The sequence below is a fragment of the Thamnophis elegans genome, chromosome 2, assembly GCF_009769535.1.
Source record: "Thamnophis elegans isolate rThaEle1 chromosome 2, rThaEle1.pri, whole genome shotgun sequence".
Taxonomy (NCBI): domain Eukaryota; kingdom Metazoa; phylum Chordata; class Lepidosauria; order Squamata; family Colubridae; genus Thamnophis; species Thamnophis elegans.
In genome coordinates this window covers 102,067,671-102,080,501 of record NC_045542.1, presented here as the reverse complement: position 1 = coordinate 102,080,501, position 12,831 = coordinate 102,067,671, and the positions used below count along the sequence as shown (strand labels likewise).

The 12,831-nt window shown below is 41.3% G+C and overlaps 1 protein-coding gene across 2 annotated transcripts; it reads left to right on the top strand.

Moving 5' to 3' along the window:
• Positions 1 to 490: 490 nt before the first annotated feature.
• Positions 491 to 11,263, top strand: NAA80 (N-alpha-acetyltransferase 80, NatH catalytic subunit). 2 transcript variants are annotated; one of them, XM_032211834.1, is made up of 2 exons: positions 491 to 605; positions 10,063 to 11,263. In XM_032211834.1, exon 2 carries the CDS (start codon positions 10,117 to 10,119, stop codon positions 11,113 to 11,115), a length of 999 nt encoding a protein of 332 aa, XP_032067725.1. In that variant the 5' UTR covers positions 491 to 605; positions 10,063 to 10,116; the 3' UTR covers positions 11,116 to 11,263. The 2 variants fall into 2 exon arrangements, with proteins under 2 accessions (XP_032067725.1, XP_032067726.1); XM_032211835.1 differs by lacking the exon at positions 491 to 605 and adding an exon at positions 633 to 1,425.
• The last annotated feature ends 1,568 nt before the right edge of the window (positions 11,264 to 12,831 follow it).

Here is a 12,831-nt window from a genome sequence, read left to right as displayed (position 1 = left end):
GTAGATTTACTGAAGCTAAATTCCTGGAAAATGTCCAAAGGGGGGAGCTCCGAATATTTTACTCTTATTGTAAGAAAAAAAGGGATTCTTTTTCATATTAATAACAACCCTTACGTACACGTCTACGGAGATTCTCTCTCTCACACACACAATCTCCAATACTTCACACGCGGAGTGCCCAGTCGCCTCTCCATTGCACTTATCTGTCGCTTTCTAGCCCCCCGTTCTGGATTCCGCACCCATTTACGCACATCTTACGCTTCCTTTACCGGCTCTACGTTTCTGCCCAGATGTTTGCCTTTTTTCTTCTTCCCGAGATGAATTAACGGCTCCGTTTTTGTTTTTTTCCATTTGATGCGATGGAACTTCGAAAGGAGAAACCGGTTCGCAAAAGTTACCGAGAAAAGGACAACGGCAATCTTAAGGAGAAGGAAACCTCCAAACCTCTAGAGGGCAGTGTAGCTTTCGGGACAAAAAAAAAAAAAGAGCGGAACTTGTCTGCCCTTGCCGCTTTACGGCGTGCAGCCGTGGACCCCGTGGGCGAACTCAGGGCGCTGGAAAAGGCAGAGCGTCCGCATGGCAGTTCCCGCGATAGCTAGGACGATGTTAGTATTTATTATTAAACCCGCTTTCGGCATTAATGTTAGTTTGGGCTTGGGTGAGGGTTTGCAAGGGGCGTTCTCGGCAGAAAACTCCCGCCAGGGAGAGGCAGGGTAGTACAAACGGAATCCTCTCTCAATTGCTGGACGGAGGATCGGGAAAAGCATTGAGTAGTGGAATATTCATTTTGGAGAGAGAGCAGGAATCGAGGGATGGGGAGGGGCGGGGTGCGAATAGGTTTGGCTGACCGCCGCCTGATTCTTCTTTCTCCTGTTCCAGAGGAAAAGGAGTCGGGTGGCTGTGCCCATAAAAGGATGTGGATCTCTGCAGCGGGGAAGGAAGCGCAGGGGTGAATGGGGGATCCCGTTTAGGCGCTTAAGGATGAAAGCAAGAGACTGAGTCTCAAAAGTTATTAAACGCCTCTTTACCTTTTGCACCCAGGGGTGCAACGAGGCGGGGGTGGGGTCGGGAGGTGAAACGTCCTAGAAGTAGCTCCAAACGAAGCCTCCAGTTAAGCGCAACGCAATGCGGAGAACCACTAAAGGGACTCCCCGCATTTCCTCCTTATCGCCTTGTATGGTTTGGAGAGGACCGTTTGCAGCCCAGCGGCTGGTTCTTTGCTGACACCTCGCGTCGTTTAATGGGAAAAGCCGCAGCAGCCTTTATTTTAGAGCTTCTGGATAAATGCCCACGAGTCCCGGGTGATTCTGCTGGCAAAAGCGAAGGGGCGATTCATTGGAAGAAAGCCCCGAATTGGGATGGGTGGCGCAGGGCATTTTCGCCGTCTATCCTCGGATAGTAGAGCCAGCGCCCCCGGACTAGAAGGTGTGGTTTTCCTCGTGGAATTGAAACATAATACGTCTAGTTGCATCCTCAACATCTAAGGGAAGTAGAGATCACTGTGTTACTGTACTGTTGGCCCTTTGACGTAGTCCGGATTAGGAAAGCAACCTACTGAATACTAGTTATATTATAGAGTGCAGTAACCAGTTTAGAAGTGCTTCCCCCTTCTCCTGCCTTTGTTAGGGTGGATCAATTCTGAAACACGTCCCCAAATTTCTGGTTTGGGCTCAGATTTCATTTATCAGACTATTGCCTAGGCTTTTACTCTTCCTTCTATCTCAGGGCTATTCTCACAGCATATTAGAGTTACAGAACTGATTTGGGGTTTTTTTGGGGGGGGGTGTTGATAATGTTTGGACAATGTAGGAGGACACCAGTGGTAATCTACAGTGTTAGTCTAAATCCAGACAGCATCATTTCTTTCTTTTCTTTTTTTAAAAGCATGTTTTATTTGCAATTTTCTTTTCTCACCATATACATTTTGTGGACAGTGTATTGGCTGGGTCAAGTCTTTTAAACAACGTTAACAATAATAATACAAATAGGTATGTGCAATTATTCCACCATGTTCCAAATGTGTAGGATCATTTCTAATTAACAATGGAAGTAAAAAAAGAATAAGGGCATGCCTTTTAATAACATTTGTTAGTCACAAAAGGTGCTATCAGACCCCGCCTAACATTATGAACAAGAAGCTTGTTTCATACTTTTTGTGGGGTGAAACCGCCTTCAGGGTAAGCTGGCATTTTATTTCAAAGTTCCTATATATATAGATCTTAGAAAATAGATTGAGACTTACCTGCAGTTCATTCTTTGTTGGCAAATGCAAAGTTGAGTTAGGAAACCTGGACATCTTTACTTGGGTTGAGTCCTAACTCCTAAGTAGACAATATGTATGGAGTTCAGTTGTACTGTACACTTAATAAGAGAATGGTTCTGTCTTCTTCATAGATCCCTGTTGACCTTAAATGGAGAATATGAGAGATGTACTTTTTTTAAAAAAATGAACCCAGGTATAATGTACCTTTGTCTTTAAAAAAAACCAAGCCCTTTTTTTTGATGGTCAGGAGAAGAAGATGACTAACACACTTGCCATTCCTTAGTGTGATGCTGTTTAAAGAGGTGACCTTTGGCCTTAACCTTTTTGTGGTTAAGCATTCATTTCAAGCGGTTTCAGGAACAGCAATAAATTTAGCTGAGATGGGACATATCCTCTCTGGAGTCTAGACCGTGGTTTGTACAATATGATTTATGGGCAGAATCCCTTGGAGGGGATGGAAATCTTGCTTCCAGAAATAGCAGATCCCCTCCATGAAGGGATAGCAGCTCCAGATTTTGTCAAGGTGCCAGTCATCCTTGTGAAGAATCCAGCTATAACCAACTGGACATAACTGGTTTTTTTTTTCAAAATTTGGATCCTTTACTACTGCAAAAAACTGGTTGTTCTTCTACATTGCGTAGTAGTTGGAATGCAAAATGCATTTCACTGTAGCAATAGGTCCAAATATACTTGTCTCATCAGGGTTGTGTTTGACCTCGGAGGGCTGCGTGTGTTCGTCCAGGTCTGTGTGTGTCCAGGGTGGGCATAGCCATGGTGGGCATTTGACACAGGCTCAAGATGCATTTTCCCCCTTCTTTCTTTCCACAGTTTTTCACTATAACCATTTTCCTATCTCTTCTACCAGCTATTACGGGAAAACATTTATTACTTATTCTTCATATTCCACTAAGCTTTTTATTTCTAAATTTATACCCCATTGTTTAATAGTAAATTGCTTTTCCATGCAGAAAAGCTATTTATACTATTGTATTTTTATTATTCAACTAATAATAAACATACAATAGCATAAATAACACGATAATACAAGATGTAACAGCAGAGATACATTTCCAAAATAGTAAATAGAAATGCCTGTCAATTATGGATTGTTGATTGTAGATTAAAGGGACCTACAATATGTAAAATCTGGCATTAGTATTAACATAGGATGTTGCTTGTTTTCTATCCAGCTCAGGCTTACTTGAGGAGAAATAATTGTAATCCAGTTCAATCCAGTCTCCTGCAGCACTCTGCTGGCCGAAAATGGGGGCCTCAATACGGCCTGTTTTTGGCCGGCAGAGTGCTTCCGGAGGCCCCCCACCAGTCCGTTTTGGCTGGCAGAGGCACGGGGGTGGGCGGTCCTTTGATATTTGCAGGCTGACTTTAAGATCCCTGTGGGCCTTGAGTTTGACACACCTGATCTAGGTGCTCAATTAAGCTCAGAAAGCTAAGTATTTGGATAGGAACCATCAGGAAATATAAGGTTGTAGACTAAGTTAAGAAGGTGGAGAAAGATTCCCAGAGAAGATCATGGCAACAATAGCAATGCTTTGAAAACTATATGGATGTGCTCACCAAAACACCATGAGCCAGATTTGAAGGACCTTTTGTTGTTTCTTCTAAGCTCCATTTTCTGGGTAGATCCTCCAGTCTAGATAATGGCCATTCCTGAATATTTGTTGTCTGGGCCATAATGGCTTATGATCCCCTCAAGGAATCTTCTCTTCCTTATTTTTTCAGTAATTATAAAGAGAAAAAGAATGCCAATAAGTTTCAGCCTGAAGCCCAGGACCCAGCTCAGAGCACAATGGTTAAATCAACCAGGTGTCCCTTGGATAGATGTTTGGTAACTGTCTGTCACTCCTCCTTCGCTATGTGTTCTCCTGCTAATACCAGTGGATATAATTCTTATGGGGAAAAGATGATATTTCTTAATGTTGTAGAGGTAGAGTAATTCTGTGTGTGTGTGAGAGAGACAGACAGACAGAGAGAGAGAGAATGTGAACACATTAAAGAAAAAAGATACAAAATAAACAAGGAAATAATGTTATGTTTGAATACATGGATGTATGAGATGTCTGAGTGTGACAAGGACTCTCTGAACTTTATAAGAACTTAAATTGATGTGTGAGTTTAAGATCATCACAACCCAATGTTCTTTCACTCTCAGGATTCTAAGAAACAGCTAAGAGATATAGGATGGGACTGTGATGGCTTTGAAAGGAAAGCATTGAAACAGTGATTTCTGACAGAAAAGTTATTTGCGCCTTTCTTGCTCTCTTCATTCAGTTGGTCAATAAATATCTGAAACCGAGGGTGTGCCTCAATGCCACAGACTAACAAAGAGATGGAGATGACAAGGCACTATAAATTAAGCTAAGGTCCCATTGTACAGTCAGCATTGTTTGTGTCCACACTTTAATAGTCTGACTGAATGCAGAAATGTTGGGGAGGAATTAGGGCATGGTAAGCTGTCAATCTAGTTTGCCTGTTCAACCTGCCCTACTTTGTCTGATGTTCCACCCTAGGTAACCTGATTGATGTCTTTATAATAGGACCGGATGTTGCTTGCTAACGTTTACTGGATGGTCATTCATTAGAGAACAGATTGTTAGAATGCTTTTGCCTATATTTGGACTTGCCAGTAAGGATACTTTTAAAAGATTCATTTGGGAACCCCTTAGAATTTGCTGGTTGCTTTTGATTGTTGAGCTGTGAAAAGGTGCCAGCCTTTGATTGTAAGGGCTGGGCAGTTCAAGACTTAATTTACATTTCAGATACTTCCCCCTTTACCAGTATTCAAATTAGCAGCTTCTTCTTTCTTTAAAAGAAGTAATGGACAAGAAGAGCATGTTTAGTTCCTGCTGTGCTCTTGTGAAAGCAACCAAACTGTTTCTACTAGGTGTTAATTGGCAAGCAGAAATTTCTAAAGAGAAAGGTGGTGCTACTTGAGAAAACTCCCATTCATTGAAGGTATTTGGTGCTTTTTTCCCATTTGCACTTTTCTTATGCACTAATACTTGGACAAGGGTATTCTTGGCTTCCTTGATCAGATGTTGTAGAGGAGTAGGGAGTCTTAAGTCTTGGAAAGGAGGGCTGCGAACTAAACACTCTTGATGCCTACACTGTAAAGGAACAGGATCTATAAGGGTCACATTGTCATATAAGGTGGGTTGATTTTTGACAGTTATAACTGAGGGAGACACACCTTTCCCTAAGTAATGGAGACTAAAAAACATGAAGAACGGTTGCAGGAACTGGGTATGTCTAGTTTAATAGAAAGAAGGACTAGGGGAGACATGATACCAGTGTTCCAATATCTCAGGGGTTGCCACAAAGAAGAGGCAGTCAAACTATTCTCCAAGGCACCTGAGTGTAGAACAAGAAGCAATGGGTGGAAACTAATCAAGGAGAGAAGCAACTTAGAACTGAGGAGAAATTTCCTGACAGTTAGAACAATTAATCAGTGGAACAGCTTGCCTCCAGAAGTTGTGAATGCCCTAACACTGGAAGTTCTTTAAGAAGATGTTGGATAGTCATTTGTCTGAAATGGTATAGGGTTTCCTGCCTAGGCAGGGGGTTAGACTAGAAAACCTATAAGGTCCCTTCCAACTCTGCTATTGTATTGTATTAATGTTAAAAGAGAGAGGATGAGAATCTTCACCCAGTCAGGGAACCCAAAAGCAGAAATATGGTTGACTAGAACTTTCAAACCTTGAATGCTTTATTGTCTTTTTAAAGCAAAGCAATTTGAAATTGACATCAAGATAAAATTAGGAAGAAGAGGCCAGGCTACAGATGTTGATCACTGGAAGGAGTGAAAAGAAAGCCATTGCCATTCTTGTTAATTTCAATACGACTCTCTTTTTATCTTCTCTCAATATTATTATCATAGTGTTACCTGTATTTTTCTAATCTAGCTCCAAAATTCTGATAAAAACCAGTTCCATGCAGTATGCCAGATATTCCTAATTTAAGCAAGGAAGGGATACCTGTTTTACTCTAGATTAGAATTGATGTTGTAGTTATAATTCCACTTAGTGAAAAGGACAATACGTTTACCTGGGATTATGTTTTCTGCTCAGTGTTCTAATCCGTATTAGGATAATTTTCCAAAACATTTGTGGTTCTGCCATTATCATTAGGATTATGATATATTTTTCTCTTTTTATTTAAAGGGTGATTTTTAAAAAACATCTATATATAAGGCAAGTTACAAGTTTCTAAACACAACACATTGCACAATTATAATAACATTGCATAATTTCAATAGAATAATGGGCTTAGTATTTTTGTGCCTGTTTTGGGGTAAGTGATAATGAACATTCTTCAAAAGTCATTTGCAAGTTACTTTACTGTAAATCAGTTGTCAAATTCTCAATTTATTCCCATAATAACAACATATATTGTAACTAAAATATATTGTTGAAGATGCTTAAAAAGTAAGTTTTTGACATATCTGGGTGGTGTTTTGATACAGAGGGTGATACCTGTTTGGTCTGCCAAAGAGACACCATCAGTTACCTATTTTAATAAAATGCTACCTGTTAGTTGCTTCCTACCACCTCTACTTATTTTGTCCTTTCAGATCAGGTGAACATACTTTCAAATAAAACCCTGAACTGTACCCCCAGCAGGCACATGGGCCATTTGGGGCCAGAATGTGGACATTAAAGTGACATTGGTGCAGGGGTGGATTGCTGCCGGTATTACTGCCGGTTCGGTGCACAAAACTTTTTATTCTCTGATCTTGATTGTTTGCTTCCAGACATTTCATTACCCAACTAGGTTACATAACCAATGCTACTGAATATAGAGCTTCCTGCCTGCTTATATTCAGTAGCTTGCTTGTCAGTGTTGGTGGGGTATGGTTTTCTCCTTGGTAGTTCCTTAATCTGTTTTCTGCTTGATTGGTATTAATGCCTGTTAGCACATGGGGGTCTAGGAAAGAACAAAAGTAATATCCTACATAGAAGCATATGAATGGTTGATGTCCCTTCTGACCATTCCTGACTAGGAAAGATGGAGGGACAATCTCCCTTGGAGCATCTCATGTGGGTTAGATGGCATCTCAGATGCAGTGGCAATGCTGGCTGAATGCCTGGAGGCTATAAGGGTATGGATGGGGAGGATCCCCCAGAACCAGATGATTCGTCATCTTTGATTCTGGATGAGTTGATACTTTTCTGGACTGACCTAGAGGAGGATTCTGGGGTCCTCCTGAACTCACAGCTCCTGCTGAAGGAGCAGGTGGCAGTTGTGGTAAAAGGGGGGAGGGACTTTGCATATATTTGTCTGGTGCACCAATTGTTTCCTTTCCTGGACTGGCAGGCCTCCCTTATGATTATTTATGCCTCGGTCACCTCCTGTTTGGATTACTGAAGTGCGCTCCACATGGTGCTGAATACTTGTCAGAAACTTCACCTGGTCTAGAATGCAGCACCAAACACAGTAACAAGACCCCTATATAAGCCCTTGTAACTTCTTCCAGTTTCTTTCTGGTGCAATTCAAGGTGCTGGTCTTCACCTTTAAACATTTGCAGTACAGGGACAGATGTGTCCTACCAGGTCAGATAGAATGGGCATATTTCTAGTCTCTCCCCATAAAATTGTCATCTGATGAGAACTAGGAAATGTTCCTGTTCCATGGCAGCCCCTGCCCTGTGGACCACTCTTCCCCCTAAAGCAGTGTTTCTCAACCTTGGCAACTTTAAGTCCTGTGGACTTCAACTCCCAGAATCCCCCAGCCAGCTGACTGGGGGATTCTGGGAGTTGAAGTCCACAGGACTTAAAAGTCGCCAAGGTTGAGAAACACTGCCCTAAAGTTTGGCAGGCTATTTTAGACTTCTGTAAGGCTTTAAAGACCTAGCATTTCTCCCCAAAATTGGGAGATTAGATGATGGCACATGAGCACAGAGGGGTGTCATGTTATTAACAACTGCATTGTTATTTTAATAGTTTATGTTTTAATTGATTGAACGTTAAAAGTTTTGTAAAACAATTTTATGTGTCTTTTGATTTTTAATTGGGAGCTTCCCAGGATTGCTTGAGAGATGGGCAGCTATAGAAATGTTAGAAATAAAATGGGTTAGAGGGATTGTGTTCTCAAATAAGATCTCTTATTCTTTGTCACTGATATACAGAGTGATGCTCTCTTTTCAAATCCTCAAGCGGAAAGGCCTCCCTTCAACAAAATTGTGTTCATATTCATTTTTGACTCACATATGTGCAACTCACTCTGTGGTCTAACTGGAAACATCAGTACTTCATCTGTGACTGGTTATGGGAATGTTTCAACATACTGCCTTCTTGCAATTTGCCACATCCATGGCTTCAGGGAGACATTGGAGGAAGTATTGCGTTGTGCTCTGGAGAAACATTCAAACAGTCCCACAATTTGCTTGAGCTGTTCCTTCCAGAGCTCAAATGATCACGTAAGATTGTTCCAGTATACTAATACTACATGTTCTTGCCAAACAATGGTAAGAGACTGCCACTAATTCCACACTATTGTGACAACATGAGAACTGCAAGCAACTCTGCATGCCCTAATTACCTAGACGTGATCTAGGCTATTGTGTTGGAATGTACGCTCACAGCATCAGAGGGGGAGTATTTTGTTAATTTTTAGAGCTTTCCCAAAGAAGCCTGGATTAAGAGATTGCTTAGTCCTGAGCTGGACTAAATTCACCCTAGAATCTCTCAGGATATATCTAGTAGGAAAGAAGGTTATACAATATAGTTTTAATCCAGTAAATTTCTGTCCATTAGGAGCAAGTTAATAAAGAATTGAACTCCATTGGATTCATTGTCTCATCTCTGGGCTTGGACTTTACATTTATGACAGGCAGAAATGAGAAGGCATAATAAGAGCTATATTTAGCTGGTATCTCCTGGTGATGACCAAAGATGTGAAGTCATTATGACATTACCGATCAGTGATGTCATATTACAGCACCTTAAATGCAAGGCTGCTTCCTACCTAAAACTTTTAACTAGAGTCACCTAGACAGTTGAGAGAAGATAAAAGAGCAAATTGGGCTTGGATGTTCCTTTAGAGTAGATTGCTTTTTTTACCTACAGGACATCTTTTGTGGCCTATAAGCAGGTGATCTAGGTATTTCAGCAAAGGTTTTAATCAAGAGTGTAATATATTTTTGAAAAAATAATGGTCTTCTATGCTTGTGGGATAAGGAGGAAACCTACAACAAGTTCCTCTTTTTGTTAAAGGTTTAACAGCAATAGAATTTATCTATTATTTCCAATGGAGAGAATATGAGTTTTCTCTTAATCTCATGCAGGTATATGTAATCTACTGCATTTGTGTAAATTATTCAGGTTGGTAGTCCATACAGACCTTCTGCTTGTTGGTTAATTAACACATGGTAATTTATATTTGGACAGTAAAGAAAATGAAAAGAAAGTTTCAAAGTAGTAGCTTGTAGGAATTTGTCTGTTTTCTACTTGAATGCCTATCATTTTCAGCTATCAGGCCCACGAATGGAAGCTCTACTCAAGTCTTTCTTGAAACTACTGAAGCAGGTTGGGGAAATTGCTGGGATAATAGAATGGTGGTAGTGAAAATAATGTTTATTTTGGTATGTAGCTATTAAATGGATTTCTGTATTAGGTATCTTTGTTGCTGTTTGGGTGTATTTCAGAGGCTGCTAATTTGGGCTTAACCTAGGCAAAACAAAGCAAGGAACTGCTGATGTTTCCTTGTAATGTCAGTGAGATGATTAATTCTCTGGGAAGTAAGTATGCATTGCAAGCACAATTCATTGTGTTTGTGCTTTCAGGAGTGCACCAAACTCTCTCTCTCTCGCTTGTGAAGTTTCATCACGGTGAGAAGAATGGGTTCGGTTTCAGAGATGCTCACAGCAGTCCCCCTTCACAAGAGGCCTGATCTCCTGGAGGCCTGTGCTGACCTCATCAACGAAGAGTGGAAACGGAGCCGGACCTCCCGTATCCACTCCCTGCAAAAATCTAGTGACAACTTTCCCATGTGCCTGGTACTGATCAGAACTTTGAGGGTAACGGAGGAAACTGCAGAAGGGAAAACGTCCAATACCCAGTGCCAACTTCTGGGACATGCCAGGTTATCCCGTGTGATTGGCCAATCTAACAGTTTATTTGTGGAGACCGTGGTGGTTGCCAAGGCCCTCCGTGGAAAGGGCTACGGCAGGAAGCTGATGGAAGCTGTTGAGAACTTTGCCAAAGCCCACCGCTACCAGCACCTGTATCTCACCACACACGACAAACAGCATTTTTATGCCCACCTGGGCTATAGCTTGTCCAAGCCCGTCCAGTGGGCTGGATTCATCAGTTCTCTGGTACCTATGGAATTTTTGGAGAACTTCTCTACCCCTCAACGTAACACGGAGCTTACTGCACAGTCTGGGAAGCATAATACAAATGCATCTTACCAAAGCAGATCTGGAGCAAACCTCCCTCCTTCACCGCATGCTGCACCTCTTTCTTCTTCCCCTTTTTGCTCAGTAGCCCCACCTTCATTGCCTTCTCCTTGTTCTTATCATTCAGGGACAGCTACCATTTCTCCCCATCTTCCATTGCCAGGTCCCCACCCATCCTCTGCCCAGTCCAGGAATGCTCTGGTTCACTCTTCACCATTCGCCTCTGCTGCCCCAGCTCCTCTACCCTCTCCTCCTCCTCCTCCCCCCCTCCCACTTCCAGTGCCTCCACCAAGAGCCTTTTTAGTAGTCCAGCCAAATTCTGGGAAACCCTCCTCTTCCAGGGTTTTGGAGAATACATTTGAAGAACAGACGCTTTTTGAAACACCTTATCGGGATCTGAAAGGGAAACCCATATTCTGGATGAAGAAAGATATCTGATTTTTCCCTTCTGTTGTGTGACTGTGCAATAAAGATGAAATAAGTGAATAAGAAGGAAAAAGGAAAGTCTTTCTTGTTTTAAAAGGAAAGCCTGGCTTTGTGAGACAAAAGATCGCCATTTAAAACGAATAAAACAATGTATTTGGTTTTCTGTTGTTCTTCCTTATTAGGTTCCCTTTCATTGAAAGTTCAAGATGCCAAGACCGTATACATTAGATACACTTCGAAGGCCAGCTCTTGATTCTCATTGCATTTCATTATTGCCAAAGTTGTGCTGTTGGGGCCATAACGAGCTTCCCTATATATTCCCTTGCTTCTTCTGTATTGTATGTCCCAATAAACAGAGCACTTTTAAAACTCTGCAAGATGTCCCTTCTGACTCTGCAGGAAGCATTCAAACAAACACGTGCATTTGCAAGTCTGTGGTACTAATGCATAAAGAGAATAGCTTTGCCATCCCCTCTGCTAGAAATCTTATGGGGTTTAACTATGGTTTATTGAATAATTGTGAGTTGATTTGGTTTGTCAAACTTGCTAAGTGATAAACCTAGATTTAGCCGCCATAGGTATCAGCTTCTCATAACTCAGCAATTCAAACTCAAACTATACTTATTCACATGTATTATAGCTGTCCCACTCCGATGAACTCTGGGTGGTATACAAGACCAGAGAAATGAATCCATAAGAACAAAACCTAAACACATAGATATTTATCTAATATTTGACTTCGATGGATGAGTCATATCCTTCATGTGAATTGAATAGAGCTGAGAGATGGAGCTGCTTTGGTGGGATAATAGTGGAGCAAGCTTGCTTCTTCATAATAAGTTTGTCCCATTCTTAACTTGGACCTCACAAATAGCTTCTGTAATAAAAGGTCTTTCTCATTAGCCATCACACTTATAAAGTGATTGTGTTTAAAGTTTGGTTTGAGGGGGTGGGGGAAACTCTTTAATTATATTGACTGCCAGGACTTCCAATCCCCACAATCTGGAATTATGGGTTTTGGAAGCTTTAGCCTGGTGTATATATATATATATATATCAATAGCAGTTAGACTTTTATACCGCTTCATAGGGCTTTCAGCCCGCTCTAAGCGGTTTACAGAGTCAGCATATTGCCCCCAACAACAATCCGGGTCCTCATTTTACCCACCTCGGAAGGATGGAAGGCTGAGTGAACCTTGAGCCGGTGAGATTTGAACAGCCGAACTGCAGTCACCTGAAGTAGCCTGCAGTGCTGCACTCTAACCACTGCACCACCTTGGCTCACACACACACATGCACACATACATACACACACACACACACACACACATATAGTTGTATTTGTGCTGATAAATAAATAAAGGGAGACTATTTATTTATCAGCACAAATACAACAAAATGTAACAAAAAGGCAACAGTAAAAATATTGGGTTTCTGCCTGGATGGTCTCTTGTGACGAGCCGAAGGACAGAGAATGGAAGTAGTGATCTTCCTCCCATATTTGGGCATACCGGGGGTTGTAAAAAAAAATCTAATAGATAGATATACACACACACACACACACATATACAAATACATATATAAATTATATATATATATTTATGAAAGCTGATCTGTACACTTTTTAAATGGAGATGTAACTTTTCATGCTTGGATTCTTAGTTTCTTTTAGTCTAATTGGTTAATAATCCATCTGAGCTATTGCCTTCATTGCTTGGCAACTACCTTC

What these genes read in the sequence shown, in the direction of transcription:
- NAA80 (XM_032211834.1), top strand. Translation starts at nt 10,117, where the DNA reads ATGGGTTCGGTTTCAGAGATGCTCACAGCAGTCCCCCTTCACAAGAGG.